Genomic DNA, 20,547 nt, shown 5'->3' on the forward strand with positions numbered 1-20,547 from the left:
TGGAGATAGATGTCATGTTAACAGATTTGGTGGTTTGGTGATCGGTTGATTTTGTGTATATATTTCGAGCAAGGTCTCGTATGATGGAAAAAAAGAGCTTTTATTTTCTTTTTCTAAGCTTTACTGGAGATGAATGATGGAACACGGATTATGGATTATTTTCGATTGTCTATCAATGTCGCCCACAATATTTTCGGTCGACTAAAAGAAGGGAAAAATGAACACTTGATGATGTTCATGCTTCATCCATTTTGTTAAAGCTGAAATTTTGATCCTTAAGCAGTTAAGCATATATTTTTTCCTCAACTATGCACAAGTGCGGATGGACTGAAATTATTCAACAAGATGTTCATGGTATAGGAAACAATCAAATCTCTGGAGAACTATCAAGGACGACGGTTTCAAACCCTTTATTTTTCATTGCAAATCATATTAGGCACTCGATACCCAACAATATAACTGTACACATGAAACCTGCAGATTCATGGGAGGGAAGCTTTCCAGTCCTAGCTTTATTTCTAAGTCCCTCACATGAACCTCAGCAGCATGACAAGCCAAAGAATCAATTGCGATGTTTATTCTGCTGTTCACACTTATTGCAAGCAATTGAATTGCGGGATAACCATTTATCTATGCATGGCACGCCACAAATCGTTTGTCGTTCTGCACATCTAGCACGAATGGCCGGTATATCAGGTCGAAACCCTGTGCCATGTGTCCATGTAGAACCAACCAGCTAGTTGATGGCTTAACAGCAACGCATAGCAATAGGCTCAGTAGCTTTCCTCAGCCATTCCTTCTCCTGCTCGTTCAGGTATGGTTGCAGGATTTTTCGGCAATCTGCGTGATATGCGTTTACCCATTCAATCTCGGCGGGGGTCAGCAAAGTGGTGTCTATCAGTTTTGTCTGGTATGGAGCCTGCATAACACGAGAAACCCGTCAATAGATGAGCAAACTAATGATGCAGATGCAATACAAGCATTACATGTTAATGAACTAGTGAACTGGTGAGCATCATTTTGTATGTAGAGATTATGAAATGCCAGTCGAACTGGTAACAAGCTTGACCTAAAAATGTTCATAAAGGTATAAACAAAGCAACAAGTTACTAACAAATACACAATACATAATCAACCAGAATATCTTGTCAAATTGATGAGGACTGTATTTACGAAATACTGAGACTTGGAGAAACACTACAGTTACCAAAGAGAGTTAATAATTTAATAAAATGGAGATTGAAGAAACAATACTTACCCATGTTATATGTTCAAATGCCAAATAACCCTTATCTCCGAAATTATATTTAGTATTGGCCTCTTTAACTATCAGAACATTCTCCAATCTTATACCAAAGCTTCCGTCTTCATAGTAACCAGGTTCTGCAAGAAAAGATTGTGCAATTTGAACTTTACATCGATCATTGCAGCAAGACGGATTACCATTGAAGTACCAACTCGTCCTACTATAACAAATAGTGGTTCGGTTAGGAAATACTGACCGTCTGTTACAGTCATCGATGCTTGTAGTGGTACATTTCTAGCAGAAGGTCTGAAGCTAATTAGATGAGGACCTAGATTAAGAGCACAAACAATATGGATTAAACATTTCAAAGGTAGAACTACAATCAGATAATTTACTGTCATAGAAGAGGATGAACCAGTAACTGAGTATCTGACCTTCATGAACATTCAAATAAGACCCAATTCCATGGCCTGTGCCATGCCGATAGTCCAGACCGCTTCTCCAAAGTGGTGTTCGTGCGAGAATATCAAGAGCATGCCCTGTAAAGGTTTACATAGCGTATACCATCACAATCCATAATAAAATGTCATGTCTTTTGTTGAAATCTAACTTGCAAACTAAGTATAACACAATGAATGTGTCAGAACTCAGAACATGGTAGTATAAATCTTGCAAGTTTCTGATCTTTTTTTCAAATTTAGAGAGGTTGTCTATCACATTAAATAACAGTAGTGACTAGTGGAACCTTCTTACAGTTTCCAAATGTTAAAGAAAGATTGGACATTATCTTTGAGACTATGAGGCTTTAAGAAAACATGATATCGCATGTTTATATGTTAATGCGCTCAAATAAAGAACAAATGATTGTAATTCGTACACTTTTAGGTGATGTTAAATCCCCGTGGTAAATCTGGCATCCATTTTATCATTAGGGTAACACATGATCAATATTAAATCTCCTGAGTTCATATAGATAGAAGTATGAAAGCTCAAAACACTCACCTGTCGTTCCATTGGGAAATACAGCACTGTCTAGTGCAATATGGCCTTTCAAAACCTATTTCCAATGTTCAATATCACTTGCATTAGAAATAGATCAAATAGTAGAAAAAAAAAAGTCAAAAATACATGGACCATATTTAGCTACAAACTATTAGATTCAAGCATTTAAGATGCTGTTTATTTCTACAAAGAAAATCAAGTAACAAGCCTGTAAAGAAAAACTCGAACAGCCACCTTTGGCATAATATTCAACAACGGAATTTGCAGTTCCACTAAGTAGGGACAAATAATGCGATACAGGAAATGAGGAAACCAATAGCATTTCAAAGTGTCAGGAAACAAACTTTTAATATGTTGCATGTCAGTCATTAAGTTTTTCAATTCATGATAAATAATACTACGAGTAAATATAGATGAGTTGACAGTTATGTAGCTAGTAAAACACATGTCCCATTGGTCAAGGTAGCAATGAAGCAAGGTTACGCCGGTAAGGTTCCAGCTCAGGTTAACCGATTATTGGACACTCATAATATGCTAGCAAGGTGCAGTTACACTGGTAAAGTTTCAGTTCTGGTCAATTGATTATTGGACACTCATATTATGCTAGCAGAGTGTAGCACCCTAGAACTTAGAAAACACAGAAAATAATGCAAATTCAAGCAAATCAAATATGTGAAAGAAAAACATCAAAGTGATGCTTCAACAAATGATTTATTCAGTAACTTCTAGCCTTCTAGGATGTCAACACAATTATGGTTCTTAATCCCAAATAGAACTTAGTATGTAACACTGTGACATGTCATTCGTTCTAAATAAAAGAAAATTTTAGCAAGTGGTGAAATAAAACTTACAGCTGTGTAGCATGACTTCTCATGCTCAGAGGGTTTCCCAAAATGTACAGTTCTTGTAATGTCTGTAGTACCATCAAGATACTGCAAGCATACCACCATAGAAAGAATCAGACTCTAGTAAATCTTTGATCACAAAATTTTAGTTTGGACTGAAATGTACTCAACCTGAGCCCCAGAGTCACACAGATATATTTTATCAGCATCAAGTTCAGCACATGAACTTGCTTCAGGTGAATAGTGAATCACTGCTGCATTTGGTCCCACGGATGAAATCGTAGGGAAACTCAGACCTTTGAAGTGCTGCAGAAATATTACCATAGTCAAAAGATGCAGTACAACAGGAGACCATGAACTGCAAAAATGCCCTCAAGCAAAGGTTTTCTAGTTTCTATATATATCTAGCAAAAACCTAAGAAAAGATATTCCACGAAAACAAGTCCTATTGTTATTACTTTGACGTAAACACACAGTAAGCAGAGAAAGAGGGAACTATTGGAGACCCTCAATGTCCTGAATTAAGAGCTGAGTGAACGCAGTACTGTGTGTGTACGTACATCAAAGTATAATGTCATCCAGAGAGTAATCTTTTATTAAAAAAAATCATGCTTAACGATACACTCCAAAGAACAGTAAAAACTTCTTCTCAAAAATTGCACAAGAAATATTTAGTTAATATTTTTTTTCTTTCATGGTATAGTAGATCTAACGGATACAGATGGGCATTAGTTATATTAGTTCTAAAGGTGCAATGTATATTAGTGGTCGCTACAACAAAGTTATAGGTAATTATGAGGAACTTGTTTATTTTAACATGCTTACTGGATTTTGACTCTAAAAATGGTAATGACAGTAACTCTATGTTTATTATGGCAGTTATAAATGATTTCTATAGTAACATAGTACATTTGAGCTTGAAAAAAGAGTGACGGTTAGCAGCATACCTCTTTAGATGCACGGAAACCTTCAAGTTTATCACTCACAGAAACCTCAGTAAGTTTTACTTCCCTACAGGAGTGAATAAAAATATTAACACAACCAAATGCACACAATTGTTCATAAATAATAATTGATTGCTATAATGCTTAGACCAAATGATGTGTACGGAAATGGTAATATTCTTTACAAAAATCAGGCTAATGCAGAAGATGCAGAGGTGTGTTTAGCGTAAGCATGCGATGCTGAGATGCAGAAGTGAACCATACTCCCTACAATCATAAATATATGTCGTCTGACTCTTTTGTCTACGGAGTGTGCCTTTGAACATGATTTCTCTAATAAGTTTATGATAATATGAAAAACACATTTCAAGGCAATATCTATGCATGCCATTTTTATGTTTTCAAACTTAGTATTTTAAAATTTATTGATGGTCAAAGTTTCAAAAGTTTGACTGGAAAAAAAGTCAAATGATATATTTGTGGATAGAGGGAGTATGTTGCCAAAAGAACCATACGGACAATCTCAGAGCATACTCACATATGCTGCTTTTTCTGTGATCCCTTGGCCTCACTAAAGTAACCAGAAGCTCCATAGTTCTCTTGCATCTGTCATTAAAACAAGATCATCAGAGCAAGTAGAAAATAATTAGGACTACAGCACAATTAAATAAAATTGCAGGTGCAAATCAAACTGCCATATCCACAAACAATAGCACAGGAACAATACCTGCTTAAAAGTCCAGCTAATAGCCACATGAGAAACAAATTTACACTGACCTGATTGTCAAGCCAAGCCAGGTATTGCACAACAGCAGCACCATCTCGAATATGTGCCTTCCTCAAACCATCCAGCTCCACGGGATTCTGTACCATCATTACAAGAAATTTAAAACATAGGTATACGGATTAATAAATGATGAAACTTGCAATGGCATATAGCATATTTCAAACCATCCAGCTCTACAGGATTTTATCGATCATTAGAAGAAACACAAAATATAGTCATGTATAGATTAAAAAATGGTAAAACTTTTAATATCAAAGCCAATTTTACATAGATAAAAAAAACTAAAATAAATAGCATGAAACAAAAGGAATACTTGAACAAAACACTTCTGGTGTAAAATGTTATATTTCCATTCTTCTGAAACTTAAAGATGATGCACTTCTAAACTGGCCTAACGTGAAACACTTCCTTCATATGAAGATGTTTGCTTATACTGTGAAACTGGTAAAATGTGACAGGATCTTTGTTTCTCTTGGCACACAACTTCAATTTAACTACTGTAATATTCCATTAAACTGATACCAGTTGAACTAGAGCAGTTATGCATGTGTTTGCCTACCAAAAAAATTGGGTATCCCCAATATATATATGGCTATATCTTGATTTGTAATACAAATTTTGGCTGCAAAAGAGTACTTTTTTTTTCATTCCTCCAAAGGTCCTACCACAGTATAGGCTGAGGGGCGCAATCTCTCACCAAATCATTCTGTGAGCAAATTATTGCTAAAGGCTGGTGGAGCCAGATAGTACATGTACCAAACATACCCTATGCAGCTTGATGTTAAGTTATACTGATCTTTTTCTTTCATTTCCATCTCCCAACTCCCTAATTGGGACCTAGCCAGGAACCAAAATCTCTTGGTAATTGATGAGTTCATATATATAACTCAGGCTAAGAACTTCCATTACCATATTGTTGTTTTGCTAGCTGGTTCCAAGCATTATTTAAAAAGGCTGGTTCCAAGCTGCTTGAAATGCATAAACCCTCTCAACACTACTAGAGTGAGCATACATTAAAGACATGCTTTTGGTCTATTGGAAAAACTGCAGGTGTGGTATGAATTTTTTTAAAAAAAAAAAGAAGAAGAAAAAAATATTTACCTTCACAGCCTTTGGAAGAGCAATAGGTGATTGCAGCATCAGAACTTGATCTTGATCCAGTTTTGAGTACAGTGCAAGACAGCATGAATTTGAATCAATCCAAACTTTTGAATTCTCATTCATATCATTTTCCCCATACGAGCTACCATTAACTGCAGAACCTTTTAGCTGTCCAGATGCAAGCAAGCTTGCATCTGATTGAACCATATTATAGTCTTTGATATCGATACCATTCTCAGTCATGTAGTTCTGGACCTGACCAAATAATAAAAGTCACAGTTCACTACATGCCCTTCAAAGTCATCACTACGATCCTATCAACAACATAATGGAATAATTGGAGAGAATATGTTCATTGGATTTACTGACCTCAACAGATACTTTTCTCTTATCCACATAAAAGAAAGCACTGTGCAAGGTTACAATAGAATAAGAATGGACCACTGGGCTGTAGTGCACATCATCTCCTCTAATATTGTACAACCAAGCAACCTAAATAAGAACAAAGAAAGAGAATAATTAAAACTGGCAAAGTTGACAAAATTTCTAGAAATCAAAACAGACAACTGAATATATTGTACCGAATAAGAAACCAAGAAACAAATTAGTGTAAGAGTACCTCATCAAGTGCAGCAATTATAATGCCCCTAGCCTTTTCATGTAGTAATTTTTCTCTTAACTCCTTAAGTTTTTCGGTAACAGTACGGCCAGCATACTCTACAGGTTGCACAAATACAGGTAGAGCCTCGGCCGAAGGACGATCCTTCCATATTTCATCTATCAAGTCAGAAGAAAGCTGAAACAGTGTGTGGTGCTTCTTTGAAAATGCATGCTCGTATCTCTGGGCAGTGTCAACAGAGATGCACCATGGATTAATTCCAACAACAGCTTCATCTGACAGGTTCTGATTGCACAAAAACAAACAAGCCACAAAAGTTAGTCAGAAACAACATTGTTCAGAATAAAATAGAAAACTAAACATGAGTAGTGCTATGCAATGTGGATCAACAAATAACTAAACCCATTCTCTCTAATCATTGAAGAATTGGCATAGTTAATAATTTTTTTTCACTAGCAAAATAAAAACCTCAAGTTGGTCTTGAAATTTCTGCTTGCATTTGGTAAGATCAAAACAAATCAATGTGCCAAAATTTTTGACAGTTCTGATAATTTTGGAAGGAATTCCCATATGCCAAACCAACTAGTAGTATCATGCAGTTACTTGAATCTATACAGCAGCCACGAAGAAAGATAGTAGGCTTGGGGTATTACCCAAACAACTGGATATGGTTATCTTAGAATAAAATGGAAAGAATGACATTTGGGAGATAAAATTTGCTAAAGTTAACAGGAATAAAACCAATTTTGAAATCATTTCCATGGACCAGTTTGTGAAGCAATATTTTTATGTTAGATTCAGGAAATTAAAATCATGAACATGGTCAAGAACATATGTGAACACTTACATCAGCTATCCAAACTTCAACCGGGGGATCTTCTCCCATTCGCATCAATTTCCAGCGATCACTGAGTTGCTGCTCTGCCTGCAAGAAGTAACGCCCATCCGTCCACAATAGCGCCTCCTTCATAGTTATAAGCGCCAAACCTGTATAGCAACGGAAATATAGTTCTATCTGAGAAACTAATGCAAATATGATTACCACAATTGGGAGAAAACAAAAGAAATCAACTCCCTCTATAACTATCATTTAGAGAGGTAGTCCTCTCTTTTCTTAGCCTATTTATTTATCTATTTAACGTAGTGTGGTAAAAGTGACTCCGTACAGCCATGTAACCAACCGACTATGCATATGCACCAACCTACAATTAGGCAATTAGCCTTCCAAGCAGTGAATAGGCTTTGTCCTCTCATCACTGTATATCACTAATCTCTCCTGTTGATTTCCAATCAACTTATGTTTGGTATTCAGGAAGCTAAGTTACATATATTTGATAAGAGAATACTTCAAATACAAGTATTTCAGCAATAAATTTATAAACAATTCTGAAACTAGATAGCAATCAAACATGCTCAAATCTTTGCACTTTAAAAATTAAACAAGTTCATATTACTGCGAATACCAAATTATCCATATAGTTCCAACTAATCATATGTACCTTCAATTAGTCACTAGTCAGCACCTTGTACATCCGACTTTTACAACACTGATTTAATGACCATAGATGGCAAGTAGTAATCTATATCTACCTGCAGTAATAATGCCATGTCGTATCACGTAATTTAATAACTATGTTGACGCAGTCACATTCCACCCACTTCTAACTAAAGCTCATACTGAAACATCACGGCACGAAACCGATACACGATTTTGGCAAGCATAACATAAACATGTCGACCATTCCAACGGCCCACTTGTGCCACACGCACCCATCCAATTGTACCATGTGTACCCATTGCGATGCATTTGCCCAAACAATAACCTAACCAAATCTTGCGAAACCCAGTACTGTTGTAAGGCAATTTATGTGAGCTAGGACAATCATGCGAGCTCGCAACGGACTCATCGGCTGGGGAAACAAGAGGCGGGATGGATTGAGGAAAGAAGCAAACATACCAGCGCTCCCGGTGAACCCGGAGACGAACTGCCGCCGCTTGTCCCGCTCCGACACGTACTCGCTCTGCACAGCACAGCACAGCACAGACCACACCAAATCCTCAATCAACAACATCACCACGACCGACAAACCAAACAGGAGAAGGGATCGCAGAATCCAGCACCCCCACCGATCGGATCTAGTCCGACCCAAATCCGCGGAGGCGGCGGCGGAACTGAACTGACCTGGTGGGCGTCCTCGGAGGGGACGACGAGCGCGTGGAGCGGCGGGGAGTGCGCCGCCATGAGCGCGCGCAGCTCGTCCAGGAGAGCGTCTCTCGCCGCCGCCGCCGCCATTGCGCTCCGCTTCCTCAGTTCCCTTCCACTCGCAACGCAACCTCTCCTCGCTTCCTCCTCCGCCTAATCGCTGGATTTTTTTTTTCTCTCTCTTTTTTGGAAGTAGGTTGGCTTTTCTGTTACGAAAGAAAAGCTAGCGATGATTTTGGAAGTATTATGATCTCCACACGAGAAGGTTTCGGCCCGGCCCGCGAAGCGGGAAGATCGTATACGTGTGGGAAATGGTGTTCAGCCCAACTAGAACGGAGGTTATTGCTATGGAATAAATCTATTATGGCTCCCTCATCTTATACCCTTTGATCGAATCGTCTCCCTCAGCAGCGAAACCGGGCATAACACCTGCCCCGTATTTTAAAAACCAGTGCAAATCGACTTCTTCGATGGTTTAGGAAGTAGTTTCTGTATGTGGGACTCACATGTTAGTGAGATATGGAAAAAGTATGTAGTTGGCACCACATGTCAGCTACTTTTGTCCTTCCCGCATCTCCCTCCCTCTTGTCTACCGGGGAGGACGTGCTGGCACTTGTGCTCACGGAAGCGGTGTGTGGCGCGCGAGCTCAACGTGCCGTGCATGAGTGAGGCCATGCGAACCCCTTCGACGCCGATGGAGGCTTGGAGGCGAGGGTGTTCAAGGGAGGAGAAGGACGATGCAGTGATGGCGGTGGCACGAGTGAGGGCACCAGGGATAGAGGCACAGGCAGCAACGGTATGAAGGGACGATGGAAGGGGGCCACAGAGGAGAGGGTTTGAATGGATTCGGCAAGATGACCATAGCCACGCCCGGCTTCTCCTATCTCTACTGGTGTTGAGGATCTTGAATGGTCCGGAAATTGAAGACAACATTGACGCGACATGATGCGATGTGTAATCCGGTGCCTCTTCAGCGAAAGGACCGCAACCGCCAACTAGGAGGAGGTGGTAGAGAGCGGAGAGCGGACTGCAGTTGTAGCCAGCTTCTCCCCTCTCTACTGGTGTTGGGGATTTTGAATGGCCCAGGAATTGAAGACGACGACAATATGACCTGGTGCTTCTCCTCTGTGGCCCCGTTCCGTCATCCCTCTCCACTGTCACCGCTTCCGTCTCCATCCCCAGTACCCTCACCTGTGCCATTGCCATCACCGCATCGTCCTTCTCCTCCTTCGAACACCCCTCGTCTCAAAGCCTCCATAGATGCTGAAGGGGTTTGGCATGGCCTCGCTCGTGCACGGCACGCCGCACTCGCACGCTACGCACCGCCTCCATGAGCGCTGATGCAAGCACATCCTCTGCGACGGAGAACAGGAAGGGAGATGTAGGGGAAAGAAAAAACGACATGACATGTGGGGCCCACCATATATTTTTTCCATATCTCGTTGGCATGTGGGCCCCGCCTACAGAAACTGCTTTCCAGACACCGAAGGAGTGGATTTGTATCGGTTTCCAAAGATAGGAGATGTGTTATATCCGATTTTATGGTTGAGGAAGACAGGGTATGAGATGGGGGAGGCAAGTAGAGTTATTCCTATTGCTATTGATATTTAAATTTTAAAATAAAGTAAATTTCACAAAACTAAAGATACTTAGACCAAATTATCATAAAACTACAGATTTAAGAGGGTGTATCAGAAAACTATAGATTTAGCCATAAATTTATCAAGGAACTGCAGTTAAAATAGAGTTTTACAAAATTACATATTAAGCAGCAAATTTATCAAATAACTATAGGTTGTCCTAATTTAATCACAAAACTACAATGTTTATAGCTCCAACAGAACGATAGTGCTAGGGATTGAAACTTTACAAACTATAGTTTTGTGATAACTTCAATATTAAATCTGTGAAACTCTATGTTAAAACTAATTTGTCAAAATATGAAATTTACTCTTTAAAATACTACTCTCCTAACAACGTTATAAGATGTTTTGGTCACTTTCATCTCTCTTTTATATCCACTAACATCTATATAAATTAGGCCATATATACGATGCACATTCATGGATACATGTATAAATCTATTGAAAACCAAAACATCTTATAACATGAAAAAACTAATTGATATTTTTATGATTTAATAATTCTAAAATTTGTAATAATTATATTCTATGCTATAATAAAGGCTGAAAATTGAAATAAATAAAAAATGAGTTGTATTCAGTTTGGATTACCAATGATAGAATTGGCACGACTTAATAAATTTCAAAATTCATAGGATTAATTAATGATATTGAGTTATACTTGCTCCGAGACTCGATTATAACATTTCCATGTTTTAATAATTTGTAAAAATATAATTGTACTCAATATGGAGTACCTACCAATTACATTTTTATGACTTAATTATTCCTATATTTATTTTTTTATAATGGAATGAATGCCGGCCTTTTGGTGGACTCATCCTCTACCCTGGTACATACTAAGGCCACGTTTACCTCAAAGAAGCTACATCATACGATGTACTCCCTCCGCCGTCCCATAATATAGCAAACTAGAACCGAATAGGACATTTCATAGTACAACAAATCTACATACCCTCCTATTCGTTGTACTATGAAATGTCCCGTCCGATCTTAAGTTGTGAGGAGCTACAACCTCATTCTTCCTCTTAGGTCAGCCACCTTAATTAAATTAAGTATGTCAGTGTGTAATAGTGAGATCGTCTTTTGACCATAGCAGTAGAGGTGGACCTAACATGGGAACGACGGGGGGCTCAAGTATCCACTACTGGCACAAGGATCATGGGAACCCCCACAAAGCCCCACTAAATTTTTTTGCAATATGTAGATGTGAGAAAGAGTAATTTTATCCAGTTTGTTCAGATCACCTGCTATTTCTTCCTGATCCACCACTGGCTAGCGGGGAATGGTTGACGTGATCGTATTCAAAGCTAAAGCTAAAGAGTACGGACTAAATTCGATTTATACTGGAAAGAAAGAGCAGTTGCATGGTAGCTCAGATAAGGAAGATGTATGCATGTCATCTTCGGATTCTGTTTTCACCTTACCCCATCTATATATCATATTTCCAAAACTAGATAGTCAACTAGGACAAGGTGTTACTCCCGTTTCTCGTGCACTCGATATTCCAGAACAGTCCCAAGTGAAAGCTAAAGTGGTATCCGCGCACTTGCTGACTACTTGTCTCAAAATAGTTATCTTTATTAGATTTAAATTTTATCTTAAAATAGTTGGCACTTTAATTAATTAATACTAATTGTCCCATCAGTTATATCTCATTCAAATTTCTTCCTATTCTAGTTCTACCCTCAATCATCTTTCCATTTCCAACCATACACCACTTAATAAGAAGCATTATTGTCTTCTCTTTCCAATTCATAATCTATGCTAAACAATATAGAACGATAACTATTTTGAAACCGAGGGAGTAACTTCCTTTGGCATAAGAGTCACCAGCATGCTCCTATGGTGACTTCATTGATCTCAAGATATTCGGACCCAATTTTATAGGTGCTCAGAAGTGTGTGTTTATAGGGGTGAATGCGTGCATCTATATATGAGCATATGCTTATGTACTGTGTTTTTTTTTAGAAAAAGGAGGTAGTGATATTGATTTCTTATATATATCCTCTGCGCGGCTGTAAGTTGAATGATGGTACCATGTCCTTTTGCCTTTAATTTTTCTTTTCGACAGTTATATATGCCGGTGATTTATCAAGCAAAGGAGTATGTTGTGCTTTATTACCCACCCTTTAATACAAATCATCAAGCATCTTTTTTTTTCTTTATACACCAAGAACCGCATCTTTTAAAATTCCTTTAACATGCATTGTGCATGGGGGCAATCATGCATGTTCGGGACACACCAAGCTACAAGACTTGGGAGGGAAGGCAGATGTAATCCGCACACTTGGGAGGGAAGGCAGAGGTGAAGATGATTAATTAGACAATTAATAGTTGTTGGAGACAACGTACGTACGCATGCACTTGTGATGATTAATTGTTGCTGATAGGCTATCTAGGTGGTGTTTGGATCCAGAGACTTTAACTTTAGTACCTGTATTTAGACACTAATTTAGAGTATTAAATATATACTACTTATAAAACTAATTATACAAATGAAAGCTAATTCGCGAGATAAACTTTTTAAGCCTATTTAATCCATAATTAGAGAATGTTTACTGTAGCATCACATAGGCTAATCATGGATTAATTAGGCTCAATAGATTCGTCTCACGAATTAGTCCAAGATTATGGATGAGTTTTATTAATAGTCTACGTTTAATATTTATAATTCGTGTCCAAACAACCGATGTGATAGAGACTAGCTTAAAAGTTTTAGTCCCATCTAAACAAGGTCCTAGTATAGCAATGCCTTGTTAATAAGCATCAAATATCTTGGAGAAATTTTATGGTACCAGAGGAGGTATATATATAATACAAGGTACTGCATTTTCTAGTTAAAATGGTGAAGTATTATATTACTGATGAGAAGTACCAAATTTTACATCCTAAAAACAATATCCGCTCAAGAACCTAAAACAACTCAACATGACAACATCTAAAGAGAAAAAAAAAACTCCCGCATGTATTTTTTTCTCTTATTATGACAAAATTGATTAATTTAATTATATATAAAAAACAATGAAAAAATATTAGATGTTCCACGAAGAATGTGTTTTATTTTCACCCGTTGTAGATATTGTAAAGCGGATAGAATATTTTCTTTAAGTAGAGTAAAGTCCACTGTCATCTACGCCTTTAAACTTTCGAAATACAAGATTTTAGAACTTGTTACAGTGTATCATTCCGGTCTTAAATCGTCATGTACCCTTCAAAATCCTATATGGCGATGTGATAGCTAGGGACAAAATGACACACTTTAAAAATCTAGATCTATATTTTAACAGTTTGAGGACATAGATGACACAACCACACATGTTTTATTGACCGACCGTGCTACACTTTTTCTAAGTACTATATAGGTCCGCTGGAGCTGGAACCATATGCGCCACGAAAAAATAGCTTTCATTTGCTGTGCTATAGCGTGAATTAGCATTAAGCCACGAACAAATTAAAATGGAGTTGGAGATAGTAACGGCCGAGGGGAACGCGGCCGCCACGCTTCCGCCATGCCCAACTCTGGGAGCTCCTGGGCGGTGAACATGCAGGAAATGATCGACGGCATCGGCGCTCCGCCGCGATCGGCGGAGAGGCCTGCAGCTTCGTCCATCTACCGGGTGCCGGAGTACATCAAGAATCTGACCAACCGGGACGCCTACCGGCCGCAGCTGGTGTCGCTGGGGCCCTTCCACCACGGCGACCCCGCGCTGCTCCCCATGGAGTCGCACAAGCGCCGAGCCGTGGCGCACATGGTCAAGCGGAGCGGGAAGCCACTGGAAGAGTTCGTCACCGCCGTGGAGGGGATCAGAGAGAGGCTTCAGGATTCGTACGAAGGCCTGGACGATGAATGGCGCCACGGGCTGGGGCTTCGTGGAGCTGATGCTCACGGACGGCTGCTTCTTGCTGGAGATAGGGGGGATTTTCCAGGCAAGAGGGAGGGACGACAGCATAGAATACTACGGACACGACGACCCTGTCTTCAGCGAGCACGGCCGCCTATACTTGTTCAGCATTATCAAATCCGACGTGGTGTTGATGGAGAACCAGCTACCTCTTCTGCTTCTCCAGAAACTCACGGGTGTTGCTTATCCCAACAAATTCCAGGTAGCTTCATGAGCTTGAGTAATTTCGGTTGCATGCATTTATCTAAGGGCATTTTTTTCCCCAGTAACTTCCACGGCTAGAAAACATCAAATAGATGACGTACGAGGCATTTCCCGTCTACTCCTGTTCTTAAAAAAAAAGAGAAAAAAATCCACTTCGTATTATCTTTTATTACCATTGTTTCACTTCGTAACATCCTATAACAAATTGTTTTTATTTGAACAAGATAAATTTACATAAATTTATTAATATATAAAACACGGTAGATGGAAGATTGATAAATTATAAAACACGGTATATTTATATAAAACAATCCCTGAGATCATCGACGCATCCATTCAAGTCGGGCATCCGAGATCGCTACATGATCCAAGAATTGTCAACAAGGTGGGTTAATTACCTCCGCTATTAGCCGATGAAGCTATCCGTAGAAACGACGGGAAGGAGAAGGCTGTGAACATCGCACCCATTAAAATGATAATTTCCAGGTGATGAGGAGAGAGAAATCGTATCAAATGTCAAAAATGCTCTTGTGTCCACATGTCAGCGCTCCTATCTCTCTTTTCTCTCTATCCGGCGCGGGCAACAGGAAATGGCGGCGGCGGTATCCAAGCTCGTCAGCCGTCCACCTCCCTCTCTGGCACTGCGATGCCGCGGCGCCGCTCTCCTTCCCGCCGGCATCCAAGCTCGCCCACGGTGCCCATGACTTCCACGTCGGCCGCCACTTCCGCCTCCGGTGGCGCGTCTCCGGCGTCGCGTTCGTCTCCGCGATGTCCGAGGAGATCAAGGCCGACGAGTGCCGCGACTCATTCATGCGCTGCGACAGCCACGGCCGAAGTCCCCGACCACCAGCGCGTCAACAGGATTCACCAAGAAGCTCAGCCCCTGCCGCCGTGTCTCTGCAGTCGGCACCGCGCCGTTGGACGGAGGGAGGAGGACGGCACCAAGAACGGCGGTGTGGCATCACGGTGCCGGATGGCGTTGTTTCCTGTTGCCAGCGAGCTTGGATGCCACCGCTGCCGTTTCCTATTGCCGGCGCCGGATAAAGAGAGAAGAAAGATAGGAGCACTGACATGTGGGCCCAAGGACATTTTTTACATTTCACGCAATTTCTCTCTCCTCCTCACCCTGCAATTATTATTTCAATGGGTGGGGTGTCTACCAGCAAATATCCAACTTTTGAGAGTGTCTTCCCCCAAAAGTCACTTCGCGCTATATCCTACAGCTAAAACCGCGAAGTCACGATGTCATATAGCAAAATTTGCCTAAGTTTTATCCCTCCATTCCTTTTACTCCGATAGCTGCAGTTGTCGGTGGAGTCCAGCTTTTTTTTTTACGGTTAAAACAACAGGAGAGGCTCCTACTGCGCTATATATATATATATATATATATATATATATATATATATATATATATATATATATATATATATATATATATATATATATATATATATATATATAATAAAAAAATATGTACAAGATTGAGAGAATACAGGGGAGGAAGAATAAATGACAGTGCTATCTAATGGTCTGTATCCATTCTTGCCAATTGGGATTGTCTGCTGCCTTTACTCTGTGCATATGCTGAGTAAAATCATCCTTGAAATCTCTGGTCCATTTTCTGAAGCTGATTGTGGAGTCCAGCTTGTCCGAAATCCATATTCAAAGTTTGGATTGCCTAGTGTGCCCCTGTGTTCCAGTTCCACCGGTAGATGGCAAGTCTTTCCATATACGATCTGGTATGTTGACATGCCGATTAGCGTCTTGTATGCGGTCCTATATGCCCAAAGAGCATCGGGTAGCTTGTGCTTTCATGCTTTCCCCATCTCATTCACAGTCTTTTGCATAATATTCTTGATTTGCTTGTTAGATGTTTATGCTAGAATACTTGTCTAGGGATGGTATGGGGTTGCAATATTGTGTTATGCCCCAAGCTCTTGTAAAAAGTTACGGAAGGTCTTATCGATGAAATGAGACCCTCCGCCACTGGTTACCATCCGCGGTGTTCCGAAGTGAGGAAATATGACCTCGTGTTAATAGGATTAATAGAATACTCATCTCAACAAGTTACAACTTCTTTTCCGGAAGCCGATCGCTAAAGTGGCCCGGCCTGGGAGAGGCCGGTCATTACAACTAAGTACCCCCTAATTGTATTGGGATCCATCCATACTTTTTGATTCCTGCAATCAACACACAAACAACAAATTTTCCTCCTATTCACCAAGAATGTGCCTTAGCCTAGTCAACAAATTTTAAAACTTTTGACATGTATGATGAGTTCTTAGCGTTCCGTACGTCCATGACCGCTCTATATGTAAATGATCGCATTACGAATAAAATTAAACTACATGTGTTTTCCTCCAAAATATGAAAAAACATGTATCTTCTCATAAATAACAAAACAAAAAATATTAGTGTTTACAATAATAATTTTGCTCATCTAACCAATCTATTTTAGCTAAAATTTGCAAAATTAGCTCATAACATTCCTCTTTTAGAACTGCAGAAATCTCCACATTGTACCGATGAAATTATAAAAAATGGCGGCAAATGGAGGAGTTAAGCAAGTATCTAATTTTGTATACCAATTTCAAGCAAAGATTTCAATTTGAAAACCTCCACCCTATTTGTTGCTTTGTTTTGGAGAGAGAAACTTCGGGTTCGAAACAGAGAAGGTCGGGCTGGGAGCAGTATATATGCTGATCATCGGATGTGGGCGTCTTAATGACCTGCTTGGGAAGATCGATTATCACATGCGAGCCTCTTAAGTAACTGTCTGCCTGCGGATAATGAGTTACCGTAGGCAGGTCATGACTAGGGTTTTCCATTTCGGAATGCAAGAAAATTTCGGTGGGCACCGAAATTCCAAGGAAATATTTTTTTTGAAGTTTAACACATTTTTACTGAATTTGAAGAAATTATGACCAAATTCACAAATATTTGAAAAAATCCAAAAATTTCGCTCGAAATAATTGCTTGTTGGAGGGGGGGGGGGGGCAAAATTCTCGGAATTTCGAAATGAAATTTCTATCCCTGGTCATGACCCACCCCGGGAACCGATTTTTACATGCGGACACAATTACAGTCCGCCTAGAGCCTGGAGGAGATCTCGTCCACGAAAATTACTCGTCCACGAAAATTATTTCTGGAGTAGCGCTAGCACGTTAATTTTGTAAAGAATGGTTGTTTTTCACGGGTGATCCTTGAGGGCCGTCTATGAATTTTTACAAGCGGTACTTTAGGAGGCCACTTGTAATAATGACCATATATATTTTTATAGACGGTCCTCTTAATACGACCGTCTGTGAAAATTGGCTTTTTATAGGTGACCCCTGAACAAACACCCAGATACATTTTTGTAAGAATATCTTTTTTTAATCTGCCTGTACAAATAAATGGGGTGTTGCCAAAAATGGTACTCCCTCCGTATTTTAATGTATGACGCTGTTGACTTTTTAACCAACATTTGATCATTCGTGTTATTCAAATTTTTTATGCAAATACAAAAATACTTATGTTATGCTTAAAAAACATTTGATGATAAATCAAGTCACAATAAAATAAATTATAATTACATAATTTTTTTGAATAAGAAGAAAGGTCAAACGTTCGTTAAAAAGTCAACGGCGTCATATATTAAAATACGGAGGGAGTATTTTATAGTATATCTTTCAGTTGAAGCATAACTCTAGCACAATATTTCGATCAATTCATATCGAAAGAAACTGTAATGTGCATAATTATAAAAGATATTAATAATGCTGCCTCCGTGTGTGTTGCCCGACAATTATTGATGGCCGCAGGATGATACAGCGATAAACAATTGGGTGACTGTTTTGCTTGGAGATTCTGTTACGTATCTCACGCTTCTCAATGATCGCCGGCTGGGCCTCCACCCCCTTGATGTTCTTCAGAAAAGCATCAGGAACAGCCTTCAGCACCACCAACTAGTGCCAAATTCTATGCGATGTGTTTTTTTATTTGAGGAGATTTCTGACATCCAACCACGGAACGGCCTTGAGCCCGACATCGAACTTGCAGCCAGTGCCACAGAGTTTGCCATGCTTTGTGCCGCGGAACTTCATGAGGCAGGAGTTCATTTCAGCTTGACCGGTGCAGAGGCACGGAGAACAGGCGTCTCCTTTGAAGACGGCGTACTAAACATTCCCCAGATCCTCCTGTACGACAACGTCGAGCCCACATTCCTCAACCTGATGGCATTTGAGCGGCTACACCCAGGTGCTGGGAAGGACGTGACAAGCTTTGTGTTCTTCATGGACCTTCTCATTGACACTGCCAAGGATGTGGCGCTTCTTAGGTCCAAAGAGATCATCAAGAACGGTTTGGGCAGCGATAAGGTGGCGGCGGATCTGATCAGTAAGACCCTCACAAGAGGTGCAATCATTAGTAAAGACAATAGTCTCAAGGACGTGATACGAGAGGTGAACGCTCACTACAAGAAGCCGTGGAACAAGTGGCGGGCTAGCTTTATACATACCTACTTCATCAATCCATGGGTGTTCATCTCGCTCGTCGCGGCAGTCATCTTACTCATCGCCACTGTCATGCAGACTGTCTACACTATTGTACCCTTCTACAAGAACTAAGATAAGTGTAGCCAACACTCATGCGCAAGGCTATATTTGATGTGTTACTTTAATTTTTGTTAAGAATATTTTATATACAGTGAATGACATTATTTAAATATTCTTTGGCTCTATTATAATCTTGTTTTTGTTTTTGTCAATAATTTCTTTGGGATTGCTTTAAAGGTTTACTACTGTAGAAAACTTAACAGGTGCCGGTTGGAAACTCCACATATATAGGTATTGGATTTCCCAACTGGTACCCGTTAGGCAGCACCAATGAGGATAATCAAAGATGCCTGTTTAGCAACCGGTACCTTTGAGGTTTCAAGAATAAAAAAAATTAGCTTGATACATCAGCTCGAATTGAGCCAATGCTTCAAGCCAAGAATTACGTATAGAAAATGAATCACAAATCCAATGATAATGAATCAAAATCATCCCAGAAAATTACACATATCCATGAAAAAATGGAATCATATCGGAGATGAAGGTGTCCACCAAACATCAAAGGCTGAGGCCACTGCCGGCACCACTATCCACCGAAGGCTGAGGACGCCGCTGCCCCGAGGCCATGGTGGCCGGATCTGGCTTCCCATCCTCGATCATGTGGGTCATCGCCGACGTGCCGCCATGGGGAGGGTGTTGCCGCCGTGTTGCCAAGGGGAGGGCGCGCTGCCATGCACCAAGAGGATGGCGCCGCTGCCGTGTTGCCGAGGGGAGGACACCGCTCATCGAGGGGAGGGTGTGCCGCTGTGTGCCGTGAGGAGGGTGCCACCGCCGAGGTTTGTGCGTACATTGATTTGTAAAAAAATATTTTAGATGTTCATACGGTTGCACCTATGATCTATACTAACTTCGTACCTCTCTTTCAGGGAGTTGTTACGAACATTCTAGAGCACAACTTCGTGGACATTAGAGATAAATTTGGCTGCCTTCATCCTAGTAGAAAATTGTATCTCCGAGGGACAGCTTCCACCTGAAGTAGTAGCTGAATTATCGTAGGACAATTATCCATATGCGTGTTAAATAGATGATTAAGTGGCATTTTTTTGTTGGAAAACAATTTTTCTTTGGTTTTGTTTATATATATGTACGTTGGTAACATTTGTATTACTAATTAATATATTTTTTCTTTGGTTTTGTTTATATATATGTACGTTGGTAATATTTGTATTACTAATTAATATATTCATCACTTCTTTTAAATTGTAATTGTATTCACAGGTTGTGATCGATGGTTCTCATTTGAGGACGCCGCAGGCCGCCACGCGTCCGCGCCGCCTTCCGCCACCCGCGCCGGGGTGTGCTGCCTCCGGTCGGTGGCCGGGGAGAGGCCGAGAGGTGAGGGGTAGGCAGGGGAGACGAGAGGTGAGGTGAGGGGAGGGGAGAGGAGAGGTGGAGGGGAGGAGAAAGTGGGACTTAGAAAAAAATGACCGATGTTGCCATTGTATCCGTATTC

At 40.2% G+C, this 20,547-nt stretch overlaps 1 protein-coding gene and 1 pseudogene across 1 annotated transcript; one reads left to right on the forward strand and one right to left on the reverse strand.

The window, feature by feature from the left end:
* Positions 1-399: 399 nt before the first annotated feature.
* Positions 400-8,945, reverse strand: LOC127754307 (aminopeptidase P1). Its single transcript, XM_052279783.1, has 16 exons — positions 8,727-8,945; positions 8,502-8,565; positions 7,392-7,531; positions 6,545-6,829; positions 6,295-6,417; positions 5,926-6,180; positions 4,815-4,901; positions 4,576-4,643; positions 4,041-4,104; positions 3,265-3,399; positions 3,100-3,180; positions 2,249-2,303; positions 1,681-1,785; positions 1,503-1,574; positions 1,259-1,383; positions 400-919 (listed from the first exon to the last, which is right to left on the reverse strand). Exons 1-16 carry the CDS (start codon positions 8,835-8,837, stop codon positions 749-751), a joined length of 1,941 nt encoding a protein of 646 aa, XP_052135743.1. The 5' UTR covers positions 8,838-8,945; the 3' UTR covers positions 400-748.
* Positions 8,946-13,902: 4,957 nt separating this feature from the next.
* On the forward strand, positions 13,903-19,106 carry LOC127755747 (UPF0481 protein At3g47200-like; annotated as a pseudogene).
* The last annotated feature ends 1,441 nt before the right edge of the window (positions 19,107-20,547 follow it).

This window comes from Oryza glaberrima, chromosome 11 (assembly GCF_000147395.1).
Source record: "Oryza glaberrima chromosome 11, OglaRS2, whole genome shotgun sequence".
Lineage (NCBI taxonomy): Eukaryota > Viridiplantae > Streptophyta > Magnoliopsida > Poales > Poaceae > Oryza > Oryza glaberrima.

Excerpts from the sequence above, each read along its gene's own strand:
- LOC127754307 (XM_052279783.1), bottom strand. The coding sequence starts at position 8,837 with ATGGCGGCGGCGGCGGCGAGAGACGCTCTCCTGGACGAGCTGCGCGCG. Across the intron at positions 3,400-4,040 it reads GTTTCCGTGCATCTAAAGAG|CACTTCAAAGGTCTGAGTTT; the intron begins GTATGCTGCTAA and ends ATATTTCTGCAG. Across the intron at positions 1,575-1,680 it reads TTATTTGAATGTTCATGAAG|GTCCTCATCTAATTAGCTTC; the intron begins GTCAGATACTCA and ends CTCTTAATCTAG.